This window comes from Paramisgurnus dabryanus, chromosome 5 (genome assembly GCF_030506205.2).
Source record: "Paramisgurnus dabryanus chromosome 5, PD_genome_1.1, whole genome shotgun sequence".
Classification (NCBI taxonomy): Eukaryota; Metazoa; Chordata; class Actinopteri; order Cypriniformes; family Cobitidae; genus Paramisgurnus; species Paramisgurnus dabryanus.
In genome coordinates this window covers 44,060,658-44,088,196 of record NC_133341.1, presented here as the reverse complement: position 1 = coordinate 44,088,196, position 27,539 = coordinate 44,060,658, and the positions used below count along the sequence as shown (strand labels likewise).

The 27,539-nt window shown below is 36.7% G+C and overlaps 1 protein-coding gene across 1 annotated transcript in view; it reads left to right on the top strand.

Moving 5' to 3' along the window:
• pappab (pregnancy-associated plasma protein A, pappalysin 1b) overlaps window positions 1–27,539 on the top strand; it is a 119,624-nt gene that overhangs the window by 61,577 nt on the left and 30,508 nt on the right. Inside the window, exons 12-17 of the mRNA XM_065284293.2 lie at window positions 1,474–1,609; window positions 1,694–1,907; window positions 5,196–5,364; window positions 23,311–23,494; window positions 23,782–23,989; window positions 24,077–24,269. Coding sequence (XP_065140365.1) covers window positions 1,474–1,609; window positions 1,694–1,907; window positions 5,196–5,364; window positions 23,311–23,494; window positions 23,782–23,989; window positions 24,077–24,269 — 1,104 coding nt within the window. The remainder of the gene's footprint in view (window positions 1–1,473; window positions 1,610–1,693; window positions 1,908–5,195; window positions 5,365–23,310; window positions 23,495–23,781; window positions 23,990–24,076; window positions 24,270–27,539) is intronic.

Genomic DNA, 27,539 nt, shown 5'->3' with positions numbered 1-27,539 from the left:
ATCAAGGGCCCTATTTTAACGACCTAAGCGCATTGTCTAAAGCGCACAGCGCAACGTCTAAATGGGCATGTCCGAATCCACTTTTGTTAATTTAACGATGGGAAAAATGGTTTGTGTGCCGAGCGCATGGTTGAAAAGGGTTGGTCCTATTTTTTTAATGGGTAATGGAAGTATTTTGGGCGTAACGTGCAATAAACCAATGATAGTCTCAGCTCTCAATCCACTTTAAAAGCCAGTTGCGCTGGCGCTATGTTTAATCCCTATTTAGATGACGGACTTTGTAACTGAAAAACTAAACGGAGGAAGAAGATCCCCAGTTTAAGATTAATGTTAAATAATTGTGTTGTTTTTCACTTGTATTGAAATTGTTATTTTTTTATTAAAACATTTAAAACCCGTTTTCTTTTAGTCATGGAAGTAAAAAAGCAGGCTTTTAATTGCTTTAAATGTATGGCTATCCAATACTATCAAAAAATTATTTACAAGTATGTAAGAAAAGGGTTGTACTGTAAAAAGACTTTATTTGTAACAAACAGGAGATAAAGAATTTACAAACGGCTCTCCGCACGTTTCAGCACTTGGACAGCGTCAGTTTTTCTAAGCATTACTTAAAAATGTTTCTCATCTCACCATATCCACAGGAGTCATCATATACAATAAATCCGTGAGGTAGCATTTAAAAAAAAAAACATTTAAAAACAGATGCATTTGTTTAAAGCAAAGCATTTATTTACTTATCAGGCTGCAGGTGAAGCAGCTCTTTGTGCCTTCTAACGTCTCATAATCAGTCCTTTACATTCAATCCTTTAATCTTTCATATTTAGAAGCGTTTTTTGTGCTGCTGCGCATTCATGTATCTGATAAGTAAACCCGCGTTGTCGTCCCGTTTATAGGCACATATTATCAATGCGCTCTTTAAATAACAAAAAACATAGCGTAGTCTATTTTAGTTGCCTCAAAATAGCAACGCGCCAACAATGCGCCTGAACACACCTCGTTTTCAGACCAGAATGCCCATGGGTGCAAAAGGCGCAAATGCATTTGCTATTTAAATAACATGGCGCTAAACGTGAAAATGACAATTGCGCAGGCTGGAAACTAGCAAAAGACACTTGCGTCGCGCATTGCGCTGCATTGCTCCGGGTGTAAGATAGAGCCCCAAGAGTTCTGATCTTTGAAGGGCGTAGTGATCATAACGCCTGACTAGAGCTGGACCGGACACATTCAGCAGCATGTGCCTCTGTGAGTACAGAAGACTGCTCACTTTAGCGCCTTTATGCGATTAAATTGTTTAAAATCACTTAAATGTTTCCCTATTTAAATTTGCGTATTAATCCGCAAATCGCATGCGAGCCGAACCGTGGGTCGGGATTCGTACAGATCGAATGCACTGTAAGTTGCTTGGATAAAAGCGTCTACCTAATGCATAAATGTAAATAATTAAAATGTTAAATTGTTTATGTTTCTTATAAGGCCATTTACGACCATCCTATGGTCGCAGCTGCTGTCATCATACACCTGGCTGCTGATGGGACAGCTGACATTGACCAGAGACAGCACAACATCACCATTCAGCTGGTAGACACAAAGGATCAAACTCATCCTCTTGGTCAGTTTTAACACACTGCGATGATTTAACAAATGCTTTACATGCTATACTGTTTTATGTTGAACAATGATTTGATGGTTTTAGGTGACTGGCGACTGAGTTGCCGTAACAATCCACTAGTGATTCCTGTGAGTCACGACCTGAGCATGGCCTTCTACCGCACCAAGGAAATTATAGTGAGCTTCGGCTCTTCTCTGGTGGCCATCTCAGGTGTGGGATTGCGCTCCTTCCAGTATTTTGACCCCATCACTATCAGTGGCTGTCAGAGCAATGAAATCTACAACCCCATGGGCCAAAGGTGAGAAAATAAATCTAGCACTGCTTCCACATGTACATCACCAAACAAGACCTGAATGTTTCAGCAGTCACGCAGCATTTTTAGATTCAACTGTAATGTTCCACGGGTATACATTATTTTTCGATAACCGCACACCTAACTTGTCAAATGTCTTAAAAATAGGCACCAGAGCCATGTTTGTGGTAACTAGGGTGGGTATCGATTCAGATGTTCCAGATCGATTCAATTTCGATTCAGAAGCTGTCAAATTGATTCGATTTCGATTCTCGATCCGATTTTCGGTTCCGATTCTCGACTCGATTTTTATACCCGATTCTCGATTCAACTCAATGAATATAGATTATATAAAATATTATATTATATTAGAATATATTAGAATATAGACTGAATGAATGAATGACAGGCTCACCTCTCGCTCCTTGGTAACATCGCGCAAGGCAAAAACAAAGGGTGACATCTAGTGGAGAAGACCAATAATTAGATTAACTTTAATCTTATGTTCAATGTTTGAGGAAATAAAATGGGAAAAAATCAATTTGTTGATCAACCACAGAAAACAAAACGATTAATCACAAAATTTATTTTTCCCCAGCCCTAGTGGTAACCATGGCATAAGTGAAATAACTGACTCCAGTCCTTTGAATTATTTGCGTTGTGCCGCATTTCCACCTTGGGTGTGCATTATTTTCTTATAATTCAATGGCCCATTGTCAATTATTCCTTACATATTTTCTTTTATTATTTAATTGTTTTATAATAAAATAACTAATACATTTTTATTTAAAAAAATTAGCGTGTTCAAGTCTACTTAAAAAATCGAATTATTAAGCATATAAAATCCATTAAACTAAAACATTCAAGTAAAATGAACTTAATTATCAGTTCATATTGTAGAGAATACCCATAATCCTTTGTGCCTGAATTTATAACTGATAAGAACTCTAACTACTTAAATATTTGTTGATAAAATGTCGTAAAGGTTTAAGCTTTTATGTTATTGATGTTGTTTTGTTGTAAATGAAAATTTTGTGAAGTCACCGTTCAGGTGATCAGTGTTTTCGTACATGAACCCTGTTCAGAACATTTTATTGTATTTCTCTCCACAGTACTGACAATTCATGTCAAAAACGCAGTTTTGTGTGTTTTATGTGGAGAATCAAGTTTATTTAATGACTGACTTATAGACAATTATAGTGAATTTTGTGTTATAATACCATAAGAGTAACTATCCATTTAACTATGTTTATGAAGATAACAAACAGTAAATACAATCTCCCATACAATTTTTAGGACAGCGATGCTTCAGTATTAGACTTAATCAAAGTAATAAACTTTAAATAAAGTAAAACACTTTACTTAAACAATTAAAATAAATCTAACTTCTTAAATAAAAATAATTAAGTGACATTTACTTAATTATTTAACGAATATTTCATGTATTATTAAGTAGATTTTATTTTATTTTGGTAGGTAAATTGTACTTAAAAAATCCTTGTAACAATTTGCACTAACTAAACTAAGTAAAACTTTACATTTTAGAAGTTGTTTTTTTTTTTTCAATTTGACCACTTTTATGTAATAAAAAAACATGTTATTTGTCAAAAGTACTATTAATTTTTACTTTATTAAATTATTAAGTACTATTAATTAAACTTGATGTTGAAATCATGGGTATGCAAATAGACAGAAGCTGCGGTCCCATTATAGATTTGTGCAAAACTTAAGCATAATTTTCTAAATGTCAAAAAAAATATATATTGTGAAATGGGGGTGTTTCCACCCATGTTAAGTGACTAAAATGCGGATGACATCGACTCGAAAGCATACAGAGGAGTCAACTCCCGAACTGCATACGTGGTATTTTGATGTCATGCACTTGTCGGTTCTTGTGATGCCACATGAATTCGAACAAACCTCTTTCGTCTTGACCTCCAACAAAACATACTGCGGCATTAAAAAATATTAATGTGCAGCTGAAATGTGCAGTGTTGGGGGTAACGCTTTACAAGTAACGCGCATTACGTAATAATATTACTTTTCTGAAGTAACGAGTAAAGTAAGGCATACTTTATAAATGTACACATTTATATTTTAGTTACTTTTTAAAAAAAGTAATGCAAGTTACTTTTCAGTTTAATTAATTCAATTTAAAATGTAAAAAATTTACTAAATTAAACTGAACATATTAACGTAGAATTACGCACTCTGTGCGCATGAGCGGGAACAGTTTGAGTGGCAGGCCAGAGCTTGACATTTTTGCGATCATAAAAAACACCTGCAAGGCCTGAAAGAGATCAAGCCTTAGCCAAGTAAGAAAAAGTAACGCAAAAGTAACTTAAAAGTAACGTAAGCATTACTTTCCATGAAAAGTAACTAAGTAACGCAATTAGTTACTTTTTTGGGGATTAACTAAATATTGTAATGCATTACTTTTAAAAGTAACTTTCCCCAACACTGGTTATGTGAATAAAACCTAATTTTGTTGTCTCATGACAAGTCATTCTAAAAACCATGACGACATGTGTGTTCGACTTCATACAGCGCCACGCAGTCCAGCATGCGGATGACATCAGCCCGAAAGCTTACAGAGCAGTCAACTCCCGAATTGCATTTGTGGTATTTTGATGTCATCCGCTTATTGGTTCTTGTGATGCCACATGAAGTCAAACAAACCTCTTCTGTCTTGACCTCCAACCAAACATACCACACCATTAAAAAAAGATCAAGTGACTTTTACGCACGTCAGATGACCTGTAAAAAAACATTGAAGTTTTACAATATATTTTTTTCCGAATTGCCTAAAAAACCACCTCAACTATTGGGCACATTATCAATTTGTTATTTCAATTTGTGCAATTTGAATGGTAATGGAAACGCAGCTAATATTGTTGGTCGACAATTGTAAAAGTAAAGCCCAGTCCCCCAATGATATCATGTATCAGTAATCATGATGACAATAGGACGATCTGACTATGGATTGGATCGCCCAACACAAGCTGAAATCTGTATGCCTTTCCCATCATCAGATGCAAACAGACTTCACAAATTTTCCAAACCAATTTTCATGCCATTGGTTAAGCAAATTGCTGTTTTTGGCATACTTGCAGTTGTCTCTGCGCATCTGGGCGGGAAAGGTAAAAGTATTTTTACATCAAAAATCACACGTTTTGTGCGCTCTATTGTGATAGTACAAGGTTATATTCAAAGCAGCAAACTCTATAAAATAACATATATTAGTTCAAATGATGTACTGTAATGGTAACCTTTGCAAATGTCACGATCCCTCAGTTGCGTTCATTATTCGTGTGACACCATCGAATGTAAGGAGCCAAATGTCACGAACGCAGAAAGGAAATGCAGCAGTCTTAAATACTTCAATGGAGTCCACTGCAACATCACCTGTAACAGAGGATACACGCTGAAGATCCACAGAGATGATGACATCATCAAAACACAGGTATTTATTATATCCAAACTTTTTAATGTCATTTACAGACACTACTCTCGGACATGAACGCAAAGGTTTCATAGAGAAGCTCAAAACACGATCGTACGTGGTCCCACACATTGGCTCCTATTAGATTTAACAGTAATCATTGACGTATGCCCTGACCACATATGTAGAAAGTAGCAGTAAAGATTTATGGCTCACGTAGGCTTTGCCAAACTGTGAGACGGTAAGTGAACAGTCACAATAGCTGGCGCTCAGGCCAGCGGTTGGTCTTGGATCGGTCCATGTGGATCAAATTAAAGGACAAGTGTTTAGATTTTTCATAAACACACTCTCACCCTCCCCTCAGACTGGAAGTTTTTCTGTTGTTGTTGTTGTAATAGCTAGAAAAACAGTTTGACTGAATAACAACCTCAACAGTCATTTGTGTGTCGGAAAGGAAATCCCAGCCTCCGAAAGTCTCTGTCTGGGAAACATGAATACGCTGATAGTTTTTCTCATTGCATGGCTGCATCCTTTAGCACTTGCATGCTTTCTTTCTAAAAATTAAAATTGTTACACATAATCTGTTAAATAATACAATTATTAAAATGAAATTATTTAATTAATTAATTTGTTAAGATGTTTTTTTTTTGTGGGTTTTGTAAATGAACAGTTACCCGTTCACAAATCCTTAAACATACTAGTATCAGGGGGTGTTTGGATTGACTCATTGACAGATTTAGTTTAGTGTCAGACATGTGCTGATTCACTTTAATTTCAAGCAATAACTCTTGTTTAGTTACAGAAGGTATGATTTGCAAATTGAGTCACACTTCACTACAAGGTTGTTTTTCTGGATAGGTTGTATTTTCAAGGAAATTCTGTTATCATTTACTTACAATTAACTTGCATACATGTCTGTGTTCTGCTGAATACAAAGGAAGATATTTAAAAGAATGTTTGTAACCAGACAGATCAGTGGCACCATTGACTTCCATAGTAAAAAAAAATACTAATGAAGTGAACGGTGCCCTAGTTCTGTTTGGTTATTAGCATTTCAAAATATCTTCATTTGTGTTTAGCAGAACAAAGAAATGTATACAGGTTTGGAAAAACATGAGGGTAAGTAAATGATGACAGAATCTATTCCTTTAACATTAGTTAAAGCATTAGCTAACATAAACTAACACACATTAGTTAGTTAATTAGCTAACAAGATGATCAGTACTTCTACTGCATTTATTAACTCATTCTCCGTTATTGACGAGTTATCTCATCAATTAAGAGAAAACTTTTGCATGAAAAAAAACTTGTTCCTAATGAGTTTTTATGGTAATTATCCACTAGATAGAAGCAACATTTTTTTATTAGTTTTCCAATCCGTGTATGTTTAGATAATCGTCCTGAATCCTAAAGGCTGCGTTCTCCAAAACTACCTTAACGCTACGTCGTTCTTAAGTTGTACCTTATCACTAATACGTGTTTCTCGAAACGTTCTTAGTTACGTATACCTTCTGTAAGTCATACGTTCGTAAGGTTGGTCTGGAGCACTCTTAGCTATACCTTATCCCACATGACTCCACTAGGGGCCATCACTTTCATAAAAGCTTACATTGCAGTCTATACAACTAAATATAAAAAAAAAGTTGCAATACACTCCGTGTTTAAGTAGGCAAATATTTTTATATTTAAAGAATAAAACATTCACATAATTAGACATCATTACTTTGATGGTTGTTAGATTTTTAATTATGTTTTCCAAAGGGACATCAGCTGCAAACTATTAAATGCTACAGGATTAAGAAACTATTTAAAAAATATATTTTGGGTGATGGAGTAGGTGAAACTGGCAGCTATACAGCGAATCCTACTATTTCATTTGTGCATTTCATATCCGTTAAATCTTAGTCTACCTGCTAGTATTTTAGCTGCATAAATAAATCGGGAAAAATTACAACAACAAAAAAACGAATTATGATTATTAAAGGCTCTCTAAGCGAATATGTTCGACATCACTTGTTGTTGATATTTGAACTGTTTTCAAACGAACGGAGCGTAGATAACTCCTCCCCCTCTCCCTCCCTTCCGTGCTTTCGTGAACGCGACCAACCCCCACCCCCAAATCTTTCTTGGCGTTTATTGGCTGTAAAACTTTGTTTTGTTTTGTGGTGCAGGTTTGGCCACTGTGTGTATATTGAAGTTTGTAGAGCCTGGGCTGTCTACAGAGATCGCGTTTTTTTTTACAGTTTGATCAGCGGTCAGGTAGCAAGCAGATAGTGAGGAGATGTGTGCTGTATGTAACAAAAAATGTTTTATTGTCTAAAACGCGTGAATTCACTTAGAGAACCTTTAATGTTAATTCGACTTTGCATCGAAGTTTTTTAATATTTTATAACTTTGAGGCAACTGCATGCCATATAGACCAATTTAGAGTAGACGTCACAGTTACGTCACTGCAAGCTGCGCGCAATGCGGTTGCAGAAAAACAGTGGAAATGAATAAGACACGAGTGAAAAGAGCAAGATAACTCACTGGAAAATGTCCGGTTGTGCTGTTAAGTGTCAGAATAAGAATGCCAAAAAAGATGGCTTTCATTTTTATAGAATACCATCGTCGAAGACATCATTTGAAGATAAACGTAGGTGTTTATGATTACAATAAGCCCTTAAACGGACAGAATGGAGCAAGGAAATCATCTGGAAATCTTTTAATAATTAGAATAGAAAATAAGTAGAGAAGATGTCCGGTGTTCTGTCGAAGTCTGTTCCCTCCATGTGTTTCTTATAGCGTTTTTATCATGTTACAATTTATAATTTATTAAGGAAGAAATAATAAAAAAACAGTAAAATTATGAAATATTTAATAAACGCTATTATATATAATACATGATAGTATTGCTTTTACATGTACTTTAGCGATTCAGACTGTAAAAATATTTGATTTAGCAAAAAAGAACAATACATATACATTATGCATATCAGTAGCCAAGCCATTTAAACTTTTTATCTATCTAAAAAAATAAACGTAATGTGATTAAAACGCTATAAGAAACATTGCACTAAAGGGAAACATAAAGGAATCAGACTTCGACAGAACACCGGATCCATAAAAATCACGGTTTAATGCTAAAACACTTCACAACCCTACTGCAGAGCAGTCACTTTCTGCAACCAGTTTGGCTCCGCCCACAAAAAACGTCATCTCTGTTTGCAAACACGAAATTGGTCTATTCTTTATAAACATTCAAAATAAACTGCGCACTTGATTACTGTTGTATAGTCTCCTAAAATTTCCACATTAAAACTAATCAAAGCTAGAATCTACAGCAATCATACTATATATTTATATAGGCTATTATATAATATTTTATATGTTATATTTAGACAGACAGGCTCCAGAAATGCGTCCATTAAGCTTTATCCGCATTGTAACCACGCTGCTTGCGCATCCAGTGTCCAAGCACAATAAACGCGTGAACTAATGAACAACAGCAGTTTGTTTTTATATATTTTAAGTGTAATGCACAGCCAAGTACTTGCACGACCCACCTTATTCCCCTGTGCAACGCATTTATTGGGAACCCCTAATATAAATGATCATTTCAAGGCATAGCGGATGAATTGGAGCAGTTTAAACATGATACGTTTGGAAATAAAGTTGCGGGTTTTGCACGGGTTTGATATAAAATATAGAAGGTTAAATTAGTTTACTATTTCATAAATGTTTCTTTAATAAAGAACACCGCTTTCTCATAACGCAGCAAAACCGATTACATGAAGTGAATAATTGATTGTCGAGCGATCGATATCAACCTATTCAGCACCTCCACCATGGACAGCACCCGCTAAGGTTGAACTTAAGAAGGTTTACCTTAAGCAACATCCTAAGGTATAGTTCGGAGAACACACGTAGGAAAGGTATACCTGTAGTTAAGGTTTAACTTAAGAGTCTTCGTATCGAGACAACGTTATCTGAGAACGCAGCCCTGATCTCTAGCAAAATTCCTTTACAAAAATGCAATTATTTCAGCTTTTTGCTAAAAAAAAATTATTTTTGAAGAAAAATACCCATATTTAAAAGTTTATAAAGAGAGAAAAAAGATAGGAAAAAACCTGCCGTAACATACCAGAAGAGAGATCGTTTCGAGGAGGGAAAAGATTTGCGTTTTTGATTAAAGATTATGAGACCACGTGAATTTTTTTTTTAAATAATAAAGCTCACAGATAAGTCTTTTTTTTAATTTTAATTTCATTTCGACTTAACAATAGAATATTTTTGTATCGAAAGCCAACAATACATTGTATGGATCAAAATTGTACATTATTATGCAAACAATAATTAGGATATTCATGTTCCTGAAGATATTTTGTACATTTCCTACTGTAAATACATCAACATGTATTTATCATTAGTAATATGTGTTGCTAAGGACTTCATTTGGACAACTTTAAAGGTGAGTTTCTCAATATATAGATATTTTTCACCCTATTTTTGGCAGCCTATTTATTTAAATATTATTATGATATCACAACTCCATAATAAGTAACAGCTCTCACCCTGTTGTGGGTAGGTAAAAATGCTCATGTCACATTATAAAAAATGTAACAAACAATATTTTAACTTGATTAAAAAAATAAAAAATTTCCTGACTTTCAATGTCTGGAATAAATATCTTCCAACAATTCCATGACCCGTGGGAACCCTATAGTAAAATCAAAATTCTTAATGAACAATGTTCACTTTAACATTGGCTTAAATGCGTACGTGTGTATATCGGTCTGTTTGCGCCTTTGTGCGTGAGTGTGTTTCTTGCACATCTGTTAATGACGCTTCACTGCCGACTGAACGTGTGAAGAAAGTGTCGGCGCGGAGTTGGTCAGGATGCAATTTGTTCGAGTCTATTAGACGTCAAAACATTCGAGCGTCTTGTTCAGTCTCTACCACGCTCCCTGAGGGCGTTGTTTAGGGCACGGGCACGGATCAGCAACGCTGAGGATCTACAACCTTACTAAGCAACACGCACGGATTACTGCAACCCGTTGACCCCGGTGCCCCCAAGAAAGGCCAATGGCGTTAATTTATCCGACTTCACCTGGCCGAACCCTCAGCCATTCGTCTGACAAAGAACGTCGCGGGCCATTTGCTGTTCTGGCCCTTCACAAACAACTTTCTTCAGCGTTTCCAGACCATGGCCCTTCTTTCCAAACCAGTCTGATTCCAATCTACATTCTCTGGGATTCGAACCTGTGACCTTGACGTTGCGAGCGCCATGGTCTGCATCTCCTCAGCTACAGAAAAGTTTTTGTTTTCTTAGACACATCGACGATTAAATGAGAGGAAGAGAAAGGGAAAGTGCAGAAGTAGAAAAAGCTACAAGAAAAAAGTGCTGTGTGTTCTTTGTAAACACATGAGGTCTACTGTATGTTGGGTGAGTTTTCTGCCAGCGGCCGCTGTTGACTGAGAAGCTTGGCCTGTGAGTTATTACGCATTTGGAAAGAAAGGCAGCAGACTTTTTTCTCTGCTTTTGGGAGGGCTCAGCTTATTTAACAGAGGTGCACTTTGGGGTCCAGGCTGGGGGGGTTCAGGGGCCATTGGGGATATGTCTGGTCCGGGTATGTAAGGTAAACGTTTTTCTACAGTTTTTTTGCTGTAAAAGCTCTATATACGGTATTGTAACATTTAAAATAAAACTGTCTAGCATGCATTAAACATTTAAAAATTGTTTTAACGTGATTATTGTGATCTGACATTGAATATTTGGTGTAGTCTGTCTTTAAAGCAGACATTTACATTTTACATGTATCCGAATGGCTTACAAAATCGAGGAAAAACAATACAACAATTCATCTGTTGCTTAAAAAACAAAATGTGACCCTGCCTATGGAACCCCAGCTAAAGTCGAATAATCTAATTGAGATTTAAGGCATCAAAGCAGGCATGACCATAAAATATGTAATACATATGTAATTTTTACATAAAAAAAACTGAAATTAAGGATTTTATTGACACTGCACTTTGTTATTCTGCGCCAAAATATCTGAACTTGGCTTGCTAAAACATTGTCTTTGTTCGAAATAACCCCCTAGTGCACTATTTGAAGGAGCGTCCATTTAAAGTGGTGTTTGAAATCATAATGGACATTATTGAGTGCACTCATTCAACCTTACAATGCACTTGTTTACAATGCAACGCGATGAGTGTACATCCGATGTACACTTAAAGTTAATCACTACTTGTCCACCATCTAGGATTCGGGCCAAATGGAAGAGGACGCACATTCTGGAACACTTCCACTGTCACTAATGTATGGATTAGTGAATGAGGCTAAAGACGTTTTCTTCTGACACGCGCGTCTGGTTTTTATTTCAATGCAGATATTTTTCGTGTCATCTCCAAAATTCTCTACTTCTGACAAGATAACCACCGTATGTATACATTTTAAAGCTGCATCTAGAAAAATAATTTTTTTTAGATGCTCGTGCATGACTAAGTCAGATTCTAAATAAGACACACAGCACCTGAAATGCAATTGTTTCAATGTTTTTCTGCTTTTTGGACATGCACATTATATAAATAAACCTTTTTAACAAGACTTTTCCTATACATGTGTCATAAATGACTGAAAACAAGAGATTTTCAGCTTTCACGTGGTAAGCAAGACATATACAGGCAAATTATGGTAAATTGAAAATTTTTAAGGGAAGTGGTTACAATCAATTTATTTAAGCTACATTTAAACAAAAAAATTTAAACATTAAAACTTTTGTTTAAATGTAGCTTAAATAATTTTTTTGCAACCACTTACCTTAAAATAAAAATGGGTCAATGAAATGAATAATTTTTTTCAGTGTAAATAAAACCTTTTTTTTATAAAATCCTTAAAAAAAGATTTTCTGATATATTCTAATATCTCAAATATCTGACATGTCCTTACTCAGTCAATATTAAAGATATCAAGGTGACATTTTTATTAAGTTTTCTTTACATCGAATAGAATAATTTTGTGTAAATAATAAACATAAATGGACGAAAAAATTCTTTAGCTTGGTTTTCACAGGCAGGGTCACAAATGTTTTAATGTCCTCCTACCATTGTCCAAAAATACACAAAACCAGTCTTAATTTGTACTGTATATTTTTAGCAAAAGCCAAAAATAAATTGTATGGGTCAAAGATATTGATTTTTCTTTTATGGCAAATGCTAAGTAAAGATCGTGTCCTATAAAGATTTTGTAATTTTTTTCTACTGTAAATATATCAAAACTCTATTTTTGTGAGTTGATGAAGTTGACAACTTTCAAGGCGATTGTTCGGCGTCAACTGTTTGACGAAAGACAAAGAAAACACTCGCGTCTGGAGATACTGACACACATACGCAAGTAAATAAGGATTTAGATGTCATGTTTGGTGCAATCGGATGGAACAACAAGGAATGGAGAGACTGGATTGTGGATTACGTATCCATTGACTGCAGGAGGCACGAGTCATGCATATGGATGTTTCTGCTCGTTCACTTCAATGGCGCGGGGGTGTGGTGATCTCTTCTCATTACAGATAATGAGGTAACTGGAGAAATACGCCACTTCTCCTCCTTTTCATACAGTTTACACCGAATGACAATATCTGTTTTCAATCTCACTTACATCATTTAAAAGGAGACATTCCAAGCATTATGTAGACATTTATCTTTTGTTTCTACGACAAGTATTCATTAAGTTACAGTTTATTTTTCTGACGCGTTTCTGAAAGGACTTCACTGAGGGAGAGAGAACAGAACGTGCATCATGTTTATTTTGCGAAAAGCACAACATTCTGTTTTTATTGGGAGTGGCCAGAAAAAAACTAGACACTTTAACATTTTAAATGATGTATAAATCATATCTGTATGTCAAAAATCAGCAGAGTAATTTAGACTAAAAAAGTCTCTTTGCGGAGTGATTGAAAAATAAAGAGTTTGCCGCCGTCGACCCCAGAGTGTTAAAGAAATATTTTCTCAATATTTTGCTTATATATTTAGCTTTCAGATGATGTATACATCACAATTTCGAAAAATTGACCCTTATGACTGGTTTTGTGGTCAATATATGAGCAATAATCTATTATATTTTAGAAATTAAAATGTTAAGTATCAAATTAAATTTCTTTCAGTCAAACATTACATATGCTATATGTTTGTTTGTTTGTTTAAACGTTAAAGCTTTTATGTTTATTTTATTTTATATATCATATACGGACCATTTTCTATACCAAATAGTGTGGCTAATGTTGTTAGATCATAAAGATCTAATGGGCCATACACACCAAATGCAAAGTATTTGTGCGAGTAGATTACATACAAAGTCAATGCAAAGACACGAATAGACACAAATTCATGCGATGCAATGCGAATTATGCAAATTGGGTGGCACGATGGCAAAAAACACACACTATTTGCCTCAAACAAATTTTTTGCCCTAGTATTGGGCGATATGCCCCATAGTGAGATCGTCCTATCGTCAGCCTGTGTGATGGCCGATAGTATTAGTAATGATAGGGCAATAGTTTACTAATTCATTTATTTGTTCATTTTTGGCAAGCCACTTTATTTGGTGGACAAAAGAAGAAGCTGATTTACTCGAAGGGGGTGTGCACACCAAAGCTTTAAAACGCGTCTGAAAACATCTGGAGGACACCAAATGCCAGCTGTATTTGTGATATTTGTCCTGCCCATCCTCCAGTGTGATTCGATGGCCGTGTGAGAACTGACATTGACGAGCTGAGCTTTTCACCCAAAGTTGAATATTTTTCACCTCTTGGTGCTTTTAGCGCATAAAAAAAACGCTAGCTGCTGGCTTTTTTTGAAAAACGCTGAGCTTCCATTGGAAACAATTGAAAACATACGGCGGCCGTGGGCATAAAAGCTTTGGTGTGCACGCCCCCTAAGGGCAACACTGTCACGACCGTAACCTTCTTAAACCTGATGCCATTATTCCTAACGAATCTTTAAAGCCCAGGCGCTCTGAAATTTCCTGCGTGTCAGGGAGCAGTAACAACGCACTCGCTGGTTTTAAACCCCTGAGCGCAGGTTGAAAAAAAACTGGCCTGACCCAACATTAAATCCAGCGAGTAAAACGCGATGCTAATACATGCTACGCATTTGGTGTGTATCCCTCATAATAGTTGTTGTAGCAAAATAAAACTATTAGTTTTCACTGTTAAATATATGACCATGGGCCCTATTTTAACGATCTGAAACGCAAGTGCGAAGCGCAACGCGCAAGTGAGTTTGTGGGCGGATCTTGGGCGCTGTTGCTATTTTCCCGGCGTGAGAAATAACTCTTGCGCCGGGCGCAAATCAATAAGGGGTTGGTCTGAAGTAGGTTCATTATTCATAGGTGTGGTTTGGGCGTAACGTCAAATAAACCAATCAGAACGCTAGCCAACATTCCCTTTAAACGCAAGGGCGCAAGTTCCATGGCGGGTTGCTATTATTATGACGGATTTACCAGGCGCACGCCAGGAGCGGTTCACAGCCGAGGAGACCGACGTCCTTGTACGGGGGAATCCCACGCTTGCCAGCATAAATCGGGCACGCCGTGTAACGGGAGGTGGATCTGCCTCAGGACTTGACGCCAGCAGAGGACATCGCTGCGTCCACCCCCACCGCTGAAAGGGTTTGGGGGCTTTGAAATCGGACCCAAGAAACGCAAGCAAGGTCCAACCCCAAAGTACACTTACAAATCAAGTTCATATACATTAAGGTTTCTTATGAAAACATTTTAATTATTATTTACATAAAATTAACGTAATACAGCCACACAACAAAGTTATGAAAATATTTTAATCGTTATTTGCATGAGAATAAATAAAAACTATCACCACAATGCTCACCACTATGATTCCCCTTATCTCGTGTATTAATATTTTTAAGTGTAACAATTTATGATTTGCAAAAATAACTGTTGCATCTGTGTAGATTAGATAAGCAAAGTGTATGCGCGTTGTGCACGCTATACATTATGGTCAAGCATGCGCCCTTAAAATAGCATAATGAACAACGCGCAACGCGCCACTGACTTTAGACTAGTTTTTTTTGGTTAGTAGCGCAATTGTTTTTTGAAACTGCAAAATAGCATAAGAGATGGTTTGCGCCGCAACACGCCTCCTTTTTGCGCTGAACCGCCCAGGGAGCGCAAGTTCATTCCCTAGTTTGCTGACGTGCATCTGTGGAGGGAAAAACCCCGCTGTGCGCCGGCTCAAAATACGAATGATACATGCGTCACTGACAAAGTCAATTGCGCTGGGTGCAAGATAGGGCCCACTGTCTGTTAAATCCAATCTAGAGTCTCATAATCTAACTAAACAGTTTCATTAGAGTATTTTTCTATCATATAGTTTAGTAGTTTTACAAGAATACTACTTTATGGTACAGCAGTTTTACCAGAATGGGTGTGGGAAGGTGTTGGCGTGTACAGTACATTGTGTCAAAACACACTCATTACTATACTTAATTATACTTCATTACACTTTATTTGCTTTAATGAGTATAAATGTGTCCTCGCCATTTCCCTCAGATTCCCTATCTAACACCCTTACTATTTTACAAAACATAAATGTTAAAATGAAAACCAAGTCGACTCATTTCACTCGCGTGTGTGCAGGATAGAAGTGATGACGCAGTGCGAGGGAGCCCTTGGCCCTTTACAGAGGAAAACTGCTGATCCCAGCACAGTCATTACAGCTTATCAACCATCTCCAGGGAGCTAATAATGTGTGTTCCTAAAGACTCCAGTCAGAGACAAATTAGCCATTTCAATATTAACCTGTTTCGGTAACATCATCGAGAGGGTGCCAATACGCTCCTTTTCGGGAGGCATTACGGACAGAGATGGATTTGCGTTTCTAAGGTTACAAGGCAAGCATCGAGCAACTGGAGGACAGTTTAGTGATCAGATAATGACGGCAACAACCAGCACAGTGTCTTGTCCGTGTGACCGCAGCTTCCTGGCTGCCAGCCCCTTGTTTTTGCCAAGGTGTTATTGAAAGCAGAACCATGTCCTAAAATCGCTATAAGACAAACAACATTTCAACACAGCGGAGGCTTTGAGGTTTGCATTACCCCCTGTTTTTCCAGCGCCCGTGTGTTTTCTTGCGTGTTGCTGTGCGTTCGTGTTCGCGGCGAGGCAGGACGGGGGAGGCAGGGTGCAGAAGAAAGTCCAACACACACATCTGTGTTGAATTAGACACAGTAGTCAGTGGTAGTTAAATACTCACTGGAATCGACAGCTGTAAAGTTTTAAAAGAAGGAAACTCCGCACGCAGACACCACCTCGACCCCCTCTACCCCCCAACGGGGCAGCAGTCCCCTTTTCCGACAAACTATTTCCCCGATCTCCATTTTTCGAATTGAGTGGAAATGATGCGAGATTGCGTAGCGTACAGGTGGGTACACCCCCTCACCCCACCTGGAGTGTGTACTGTATGTGTTTCAACCCCAACGCCTAATGTTTTCCTTTTCATCCCCCCCATGACTGTGGTCATTCCTTTTATGGTTCCTGTAATGCAGCCAGTGCTGGCTAATAAACTGCGTGTCTAAACTGTCACTCAGCTTTGAAATGGGTTCGCGAGAGCCAGAGAGGTCTGGGAAGGGAAAGTGAGATGACGCTTTTATGTACTCGTGTAGACCCTTGCAAGTTTTTATGAAGAGGCCAGGTATGCACGCCAACACGCTCTTTGGCATTACGACTAATAGACATCTCTCTCTCTCTCTCTCTCTCTCTCTCACTCTCTCTCTCTCTCTCTCTCTCTCTGACCCTAGAGGGAGATGTTGAGTAGGTCAGTGACTGCCATTTAGTTGAGATTTTATTAAGCCAGTGATATGTCTGTTTTATTGCGGCCTGCACATGATAAGATGCAACGTAGCCTTAGTTTTATCAACATTTTTTTCTCTTTATTTGGTTTATCCTTGTTGTTTTTTCATATAGATATTCACTTCAAATGTTTGTTTGTACAGTAGATATTCATCCTGCATCATTTGTGGGGTTTATTTGTTTATTGTTTTGTTTTAGATTTTAGTATTGTTTTTTTGTTTTGTGTTTCTTCTTTTGTTCTTTGTTTGTTTTATGTTTGCTTTTTATTCATTTTTTATATTGTTTCTTAAATTATTTGTTTCTTTGTTTTGTTTTAAAGATATTCACCTTGCATAATTTTTGTTTTTTTCTTTTGGTTTATTGTTTTGTTTTACATTTTAGGTATTAAGGTGTTTCTTTTTGTTTTGTGTTTCTTTTTTGTTTTGCAGAATTTGTGGTTTTTGTTATAGTTTATTGTTTTGTTTTAGATTTTAGGTATTGCTTTTTGTGTTTCTTTTTTGTTTTGTTCTTTGTTTGTTTTATGTTTGCTATTTTATTAGTTTTTTATATTGTTTCCTAAATCATTTGTTTCTTTGTTTTGTTTTATAGATATTCACCTTGCATAATTTGTGTTTTTTTTCTTTTGGTTTATTGTTTTGTTTTACATTTTAGGTATTAAGGTGTTTCTTTTTGTTTTGTGTTTCTTTTTTGTTTTGTTCTTTGTTTGTTTTATGTTTGCTATTTTATTAGTTTTTTTATATTGTTTCTTAAATCAATTGTTTCTTTGTTTTGTTTTATAGATATTCACCTTGCATAATTTGTGTTTTTTGTTTCGGTTTAGATTTTAGGTATAGTTTCTTTTTGTTTTGTTCTTTGTTTTATGTTTGCTTTTTTATTCGTTTTTTATATTGTTTCTTAAATCATTTGTTTCCTCAATTTATTTGTGTTTTTTTGTTTTGTCTCTTTTTGTTTGGTTTATTATTTGTGTATTGTTTATTTTTGTCTCATTATTTGTATCAGATATTTACTCTTGTTTTGTTTTATAGATATTCACCTTGCATAATTTGTTTTGTTTCGGTTTTTGTTTTTCATTTTGTTTCTTTTTTGTAGTTGTTTATTTTGTTTCTTTTCCGATTTGTTTTGTTTTTATCAGATATTTACTCTTGTTTGTTTTATAGTTATCTACCTTTATTAATTTGTTTGGTTTTGTAAAGTTTTTGTTTTCATTTTGTTTCTTTTTGTTTATTCACTTTCTTTTGGTTTTGTTTTGTCAGTTTTGTTTGTTTCTTTTTGTTTTGTTTGGTCAGATTTTCACATACTCTTGTTTTGTTTTTTAGGTATTCACCCTGCAAAATTAGTTTTGTCTTGTTCAGTTTTTGTTTCTTTTCGTTTTGTTTTGTTTGTGTCAATTGTGTGTGTTCCTTTTTGTTTTTTCAGATTTTCACCTCAAATATTCAACACTCACACTTTCATTGTGACCTGTTTTCAATAAGAGCTTCAGCTCAAGAAAAGGAAGAGGGAAGGAAAGGGGGCAAAAAGTGTTTTGAAACTGCGTCTGGATTGCATTTCAAATGCTTCCCGCTGCTTCACACAGTTTTAGGTGCTGGTACAGAACATGTAAATTTCCTGACAGGGTACAGAACATTAGATAAGCAGACTCACTACATTCCAATCCGTTTAAATTTGCCATTTCATAAAAACAGAAAAGAGAGAATTAAAAGTCGACAGAGTCACATTAAAAGCAACAGAAATGCTGTTCATTCATCTTTGGAGATGCAAGGTAAAGACTATTTGCCACAATAATCTGTGCCTCGCCAGCAAAAACTGTTTGGCCTCACAGAAACTGGTTCAATAAACATCACTGACATCTTTTTTTGGTAAGCCACCTTTCATCGCTTGTCATAAACAAATGGATAGATCTGTGGAGACGAGCATGTTTTACTCGTTGCTTCATTGAAACAGTCTGGACTCTGAGCCACCTATGGCCGATGCCCAAGCCGCCGTGTATGGTTCATGTTAAACTTCACTTTATCCTTAATGCTTTATACCACACACACAAAAGTAAACAGTCCAGTAAACCACATTTTAGATCACAATAATTATCTTGGCCGAGAAAAGTCGTACATTTGCTGTCGTGCAGTAAAAGCATCAAGCTTTTAGCATGGTTCACACGCTTAAAGATTCATTGAGGACCTGGCAGAAAAATGTGCCGTTTTGTTCCTGGTGACAAATTCACGACTGTTATTTCTGCTTTGTACACACTGCAATTTGATCAGCTGGTTATTTGCGGGCACTGTAGGGTTTTGTAGACAATGTGATGTTAATAAAAGCAGTAATTCATGCATTTTGTACAATAGGTCAAAAATCCACAGTGTGTTACTCAGGAAACAAAATGACAAAGCTTTGAGAAGATCAGTAATAATTGCATTTGGAAAAAACATGATTTCGTAACCATCAAACGTGTTTGACCTCCAAAGCCTGGTTCGTTTGACTAGGGTAATCGATCTGTACCGTGCACCGGCACGTTGTGGTTAATCACTCCCTGTCCCACATCATTGCAAATCACACCAGAGTGTGATTCAAAAGGAGAGACATCAATTGCGCGACCACTCGCCTTCATCTGCTTTCGTAAATACCTTTTACGTGAATGTCTGAATGGCACAAGCGAAAGATAGACTAAGCAATATGATGAGGCATGTGAGAGGGCTGTGTGTCATTGCACCCCAATAACTCAAAATAAAAAACACAAACGTAACATTACAATGGGCTTTAGCACTATACTTTTCTTCAAAACAATCATATCTTAATGACTCACACAACGTGATTCTTGCGAAATGAGACTTATAAGGTGTCATCAAACATTTTGATAAGAAAAGTAAATGCAAAGTAAGAGTGTCAAAATAAGATGCATACAGTTACAAACATCTCTTCATGTACTATTTTGCACATGATTTTAAATGACATCATACAAACCAATTTTGTAGTTTTTTTCACATTTAAGGGAACAATTTTCATTACAGCAATGTGTCCATGACTGGATTTGGGTTCTTTGACATGGAAATATTTATAATTAAAAAGCTTCAGTGCATGTTATACTATAAACATTTACAGTAAAGAAACGTGTGGTGATCATTGGAAATGTAGAGATAATAATAAGGAATATAAATGTGTCCAAGACCAATTTTCTCATCCTCCGCAACAATTTTCAATCATTGTTTAAGCCCTCGAGGAACTAACATTTTCACAAAAAAAATAGTTGGAAGGGACATAATTGACTGTGACACTCAAGATGGCTACCAGGTAAGCAGTTCTTATTTTTTCTCTCCAGATAAAAGTTGAAATTTTGTTTGTTATAGTACCTAGACAACTTTTTAGTTCTCATTACCAAAACATGAGTTTGTAAATGCATATATTTAATGTAATATCATGTTGCGGTAATGATAATTTTTGATAATGATAATCTAAAAAAATGTAATAATTCTATAGGAAATATTTTTAAAATCCTCAAAAAATAATGGTTATAGTAAGTTCAGACCTTAATCTTATATGTGCAAAAAAAAAGGCTTCAAGGGCTTTTTAAAAATTCTTATGCTGCACACCTTCTAAATCTGGATTTCATGAGAATCACCCTAATGTTTGCGTGTGATTTTACTGGCCATTATTTAATGCTGAAAAAACCATGTCTTAAAAAATTTGGGCTTGAAATGACTAATAGGAAAGGCATCAGAGAGCGTGTGGTAGAAGGCAGAGGATTGTTTAACACGTAACAGTTAATTTGGAATGCCGGAGGAACATATAATTCAAAAATATTGTTTGCCAAGCCATGCTATTTTTTATTTGCTGGAGGTAATAAAAGAGGAGTCACTTGGAGAAGTCACACAATAGCAAGTGTTTTAAACTTCTTGTAAACCTTCATTTTTTTGTCCTCCAGTTCTTTTTAATGTACTATAGTTTCGTTAGCTGGAATGTCCGTTGTGCTGAACTCAAGCGCATCAGGCTTTAGTAGACACCCGCACCTCATCAGCTCTGCTTATTTGACCCTGAACTAATTATGTGCTGCTCTTAGTAGATTGCGTTGTTCAATTTGCGCTTTTTTAGTAAATAACCCGCAGATAATACCCATCCCATCGGCGCTCTCGTGCTAATTTGCCCAGTTTCATAAATTTGGCCCATAGCATTTAATTACTATTTTTCCTTGTTTTAATGTCTGGCAAAAAAAACAGGACATATTTGTAAATAAGGATAGCTTTATTCAGCACTAAGTTGCATTAAAGGTACAATGTGTAAATTTTATCGGCATCTAGTGGTGAAGTTGCAAATTGCTACCAACGGCTTAGTCCACTGCTCACCCCTCGCTTTTGTAACACATAGAGAAGCTATGGTAGCCGCCACCGGACCAACATGTCATTGCGGAGACAAATTTGTCCGTTAAGGGCTTCTGTAGAAAAATGGCGGCACAAAATGCGACTTCCATGTAAGGGGACCATCTGTGTGTGTAGATAAAAAGGTCTCGTTCTAAGGTAATAAACACAAAACGGTTCATTATAAAAGGTCTTTATACACCTCTGATAATATAGTTTTGTATATTATTTTGCATTTCTGTCAAAACATCGTTCTAAAAATTACACACTGCATCTTTAATATACAGTTTATGACAGTTCAGAGACTAGTAGCAAAAGTGCCAACACTAGTCTGAGTTAAGCGCAAATGCAACATAATGATGTCACAAATATGCTTATTAAAGGGATAGTTCGGCCAAAAATGATATTAAACCCATGATTTACTCACCCCCAAGCTGTCCGAGTTGCATATGTCCATCGTTTTTCAGACAAACACATTTTCGGATATTTTAGAAATAGTTTTAGATCTTTCAGTTGATTAAATGTAATGTTACGGGGTCCACCCATAGTCCACGACCTTCAAGGCCAAAAAAAGTGCGTCCATCCTTCACAAATTAAATCCAAACGGCTCCAGGATGATAAACAAAGGTCTTCTGAGGGTAATCCGCGCGGTGTTGTTGTAGAAATATCCATATTTAAAACTTTATTAACGAAAGTAAATACCTTCCGGTAGCACCGCCATCTTAGACTCCTCTGTATTCAGGAGAGAGTATTAGCATAGTGTACGCACTTTTCTTAGTGACGTATGACAAATTCGGAGGGCGGGGACACAGAGCAGCAGCAGAGTAGCCTCCGTAGGCTGCGTAAGCTCTCATCCTGAATGCGGACGCGACTAAGATGGCGGCGCTACCGGAAGGTATTTATTTTCGTTAATAAAGTTTTAAATATGGATATTTCTACAACAACACCGCGCGGATTATCCTCAGAAGACCTTTGTTTATCATCCTGGAGCCGTTTGGATTTAATTTGTGAAGGATGGACGCAATTTTTTTGGACTTGAAGGTCGTGGACTATGGGTGGACCCCGTAACATTACATTTAATCAACTGAAAGATCTAAAACATTTTCTAAAATATCCGAAAATGTGTTTGTCTGAAAAACGATGGACATATGCAACTCGGACAGCTTGGGGGTGAGTAAATCATGGGTTTAATATCATTTTTGGCCAAACTATCCCTTTAATACCCAACGAATCGACCTGGATTGAATCATAAGGGTCAAAACGATTCTCACCCCTACTGAACATATCAGGGAACAAATTTGTCAAGTAGAACTTGTGTTTTTATTGCAGTTTAGTAAATCAATTTCCTGTAATTCCTAATGAGAGACTGAGACGAAAAGAAAGAAAAAGAATTTGGTGACTGTGTTTGTAAACTGTGCTGTTTGTGCAACAATTACTTCTGCAGATGTCTTTACATCAATGCACATAGACTACAGCGAGTGGACTAATATTGTCTTAAATTCTGACAGCTTTATAACTCGAGTCCAAGCCGTATATACCTTAATCCCATTACTTTCTTTTACTGAGGGATACATTAGTGTATTGATTTAGCTTCGTTTTAACTGTGTTCTGTAAGTGCTAAAAGTAGTTTATTTATGAAAAAAAGTAGTATTTTATATAGTTTGGTCTGATGGCTTGTTGAGTTCAGGCGGTTGCAGTATAAAGTGAATTACCAGACAGAAACAACATGTTTTCTTTTACAATATTCAAGCCTCATACCATCATGTTTTTCTCTCTCAACAGTCTAAATCCACGGTGACCCTCACCTGTGCAGATGGAAAATGGAACAAGCAGGTGACCTGTGAACCCGTGGACTGCGGGCGGCCCGACAAGTATCACGTGCACCCGGCCGTCTTTGAGTTCACAGAAGGTACCACCTACGGCAAAAAGTGCACTTTTCAGTGTCGGGAGCCGGCTCAGCTTATGGGTATGTAGACTGCGACAAATCCCAAACAACAAATTGCATGAAATTGAGAGGTCGACCCTATAAATGCCAACATCGGGCAAAAAACTCAATGAACTTTGAAGAAACAATGCTGTACATTATATTGGTAGAAACCCTTAAGAATATACCAGACTACATTCAACTTAAAAAAATGACTTTTAGCGGGTGTACTTTTTAAATTTACTTTTCTTTTCCGGAAAAGTGGATCAAAATACTCACGTTGCACGACACCACACATTCTCAACTATCTTTCTGTTACCTTTCTGCAGGCAGTAATAATGTACTGATGTGCATGGAAGACGGCATGTGGTCCTTCCCCGAAGCTCTGTGTGAGCTCCGCTGTCCAGCCCCACCTCCGGTACCCAATGCTGTCCTTCAGACCAAGCGCTGCAATGCCACAGACCTCAAAGTTGGGTCCTTCTGCAAGTACAAGTGCAAGCCTGGTTACCATGTTCCACATGTAGAAAAGCCCAAGAGGTTAGAGACCTCCAAATTAAGATTTTTATTGCATGATAGTTTACTTTAAATTTAGATAGCATCATAGTGTTGTTGAATGTGTCTAAGGGCGGGTCCTGTCACATATCATCGACGTGCGTTTAAGAGACAGTGTACCGAAGATGGAACCTGGCAGCCCGGCGAGTGCGTTGCCGTCACGTGCGAGCCGCCTCCCGCCATCTTCCATGGCACCTACAAGTGCACCAATGGCTTTCAGTTCAACAGCGACTGCTGGATCGACTGCGACCGGTCCAACCACACGGTGAGACAGCACAGCCGCTGCAACCAGGTCTGTCGCGTTCTCTTTCTTCTCCTCTCTTCCTCCGGGAAGATTTTAGCTTCATCGCGGTGCTTTATGCTCATCACACCCTCGCTTTTAAACATCACGGTATTTATCTGGCTTTTATCAGCAGCATGACTAAACTAACAGATTGCTGTTTCGTTTGTAAGTTTTATACTCTTTATGTCAGTACTAACACTACACATGAAGAAGAGTATAAGGGTGAATCTCACCATTGGAGAAACCCTTGCGTCAGTTTAACTGTTTGTCAGAATGATGCTGTATGGTAAGGGGTGGAAAAATGAGGTACAGACGGGGTGTAGTGAGTAATTACAGTATGCACTGCAGAAGAAAGGGTGGTACTTCAGGGGCGGTGAACATCAGCAGCTCATGAGAAGTTCATGAAGTTGGTAATCCACTTAGCCTGATAACTTTAAGTGCATCCTGGCAAGCAGCAAAAGATTTCTCCATGTTAGGTTCATTTTGGCTGAAAATCGCCACTAATTTTCCACACACCTCATTCATTTGTAACTACACCCTCCTCTCTCCATTTCAGCTTGCTAAAAAAGTAAATCACTAAAACTGTTTAACAAGTTGTCCTTGAAAATATTTTTATCAGGAATGTCTAGTTTAAAGAGTTAAAAAGGTGCCACGCTCTTAAAAATAAAGGTGCTAGTTCAACAAAAAAGGGTAATTCAAAGCGATGCTACAAAATATTGTTTGGCACAGCCCAGCAAGCAATAGCCATATTTCACTGTCTAGGTTAACTCTTTCCGCGCCAGCGTTTTTTTTTATTATTTAAAAAGTTGCCAGCCAGCGCCAGCATTTTTCTTGAAAGTTTAATGTCTTGCAGAAAATTTTCATCTTTAAATATGTAAACATATATTAAATGAAAGAGCAGACTCTCTGCTTTCAAAAAAAAATCATCCTACCTTGATTAATTATCTTCTTATCAGCTTTCAAATATGGGTAGGTATCTTCAAAAACACAACATTTTGAGCAAAAAGCTACCATTTTTGATAGAGATCAGATTCAGAGCGATCCTCAAAACATACACGGAGTTCTTACTCTTTCTCATGAGGCGTTGTTTCCGGGTTTTATAAGTAGCGCAAGAGTGCCATTAAAGGTGCTCTAAGCGAATTGAAGCGTTTTAGACCATAAAACATTTTTTGTTACATACCGGAAACATCTCCTCACTATCTGCTTGCTGCCTGTCCGCTGATCAAACTGTAAAAAAACGCGATCTCTGTAGACAGCCCAGGCTTCACAAACGGCAATATCAACAAGTGGCCAAACCTAGCATCACAAAACAAAACAAAGTATTCCAGCCAATAAACGACAAAAAGGATTTGGGGGTGGGGGTTGGGCGCGTTCATGAAAGCACGGAAGGGAGGGGAGGGGGAGGAGTTAGCTACGCTCCGTCTGTTTGAAAACAGTTCAAACGTCAACAATAACTAACGTCTTGCAGATTCGCTTAGAGAGCCTTTAACTCGTCATGGGCGAGGACAGAGTTATCTATAGACCCGATATACAGTAGTCCGGCTATGAGTAACCCACTTCTAGCCAAAATAAACTTGAATTTGTTTGCATGTCATTTTTGCCAAAATAACTTGTGAGATGTATGTAGGGCTGCAACTAAGTTATTTTCATAATCGATTAAATATACGATTATTTTTCAGATTAATCGAATAATCGGATAGAAACCTAAATATGTACTCAATTACATTTTTTGCTTATTATGCGAAATAAACCCTAAATATGGTATTCACGTTTATGAAGCAGATGTGTGTCCGATGTCCAAAAAAAAATGGTAGAGTGGAAGCATGTGACGTCACAGACCAACTAATTGATAATGAAATTCATTAACAAATATTCCATTATATATATATATATATATATATATATATATATATATATATATATATATATATATATATATATATATAAATTTTATCGATTAGTTGTTGCAGCACAAGTTGTCTTTCCACGCCAGCGCTTTTAAAACAAAAATTCCAGCTAGCACCAGCATTTTTTATGATTTTCACGAAAGTGTAATGACTTCCAGAAAATGTTCTTCCTTAGATATATAAACATACAATATATCAAATAAAAGAAAAGACCCTCTGCTTTCAAACAAAACATTTTCATCCTACCTGCATTTGTTCTTTTTTATCACCTCTCAAATATGAATATGTTTCTTAAAAAATACAACATTTTGAGCAAAAAGCTGAGATAATAAAATTTTTGTGAAGGACTTTTGATAGAGATCAGATTCAGAGCGATGATCAAAACTTAAATGGAGTTCTTACCATTTGCCCTAAGGGGTTGCTTCCGGGTTTTATAAGTTGGGTAAGAGCCCCACCTGGTGGATAATAGCAGAAATACAGATTGCCGGAAATACTTGTCATTGGCAGGGAAGCGTTTTCTCTTAACTGACGAGTTAACTCGTGAATGGTGGGGAAAGAGTTGGTGGTCAAATAGACTAAACTTAACTCTTTCCCCACCATTGAGTGGGTTATCTCGTCAATTAAGAGAAAACTTTTGCATAAAAAAGTTTTTCTTACCCAATTTATGAAAAAACTGAAGCCAAAGTGTTATTTACTAATTCTAAACAGTTTGTATGTTTTGATAATCATTCTGGATCTCGAACCAAATTCCTTCACAAAAATGCAATTATTTCAGCTTTTTGCTACAAAATGTGTATTTTTAAAGAAAGATATCCATATAAAAAATATAGATAGGATGAAACGTTTTTCCCCCATTTTGTTTGTTTGTTTGTTTGAAAGCCCAGGGTCTCGTCTTTCATTTGATATATTTGTATGTTTATATATTTTCCTGGAAGGCAGTTTGTGAAACTTTTGTGAAAAATCACAAAAAATGCCGAGGTACTTAAAAAAAAATGGCTGGCGGGGAATGAGTTAAAGTTCACCAAACTTGAAGTTTGTATATTAGGGCTTACAGTGCGCAATTAATTGTTTTTCATTTCAAATTCTGATTCAGACGATTACAAAAAAATCAAGGTAAAGCGATTATTGTGCCACATTTTGTTTCTGACGTTTTGTCATATGTAATAAATCCAGCATGTCATAATCTCTCTCATTTCTCTCTCTCTCTTTCTCTCGCAAAATTCTTACTTAAAATTCATCAAGTAATTTGAATCAGAAATTACAAAGGTATGACCTAAAAAAGGCAAGATTATATGACGGTTGTTGTTGAGCACACTGATCTTGGAGAAGATGTCAAATCACCATA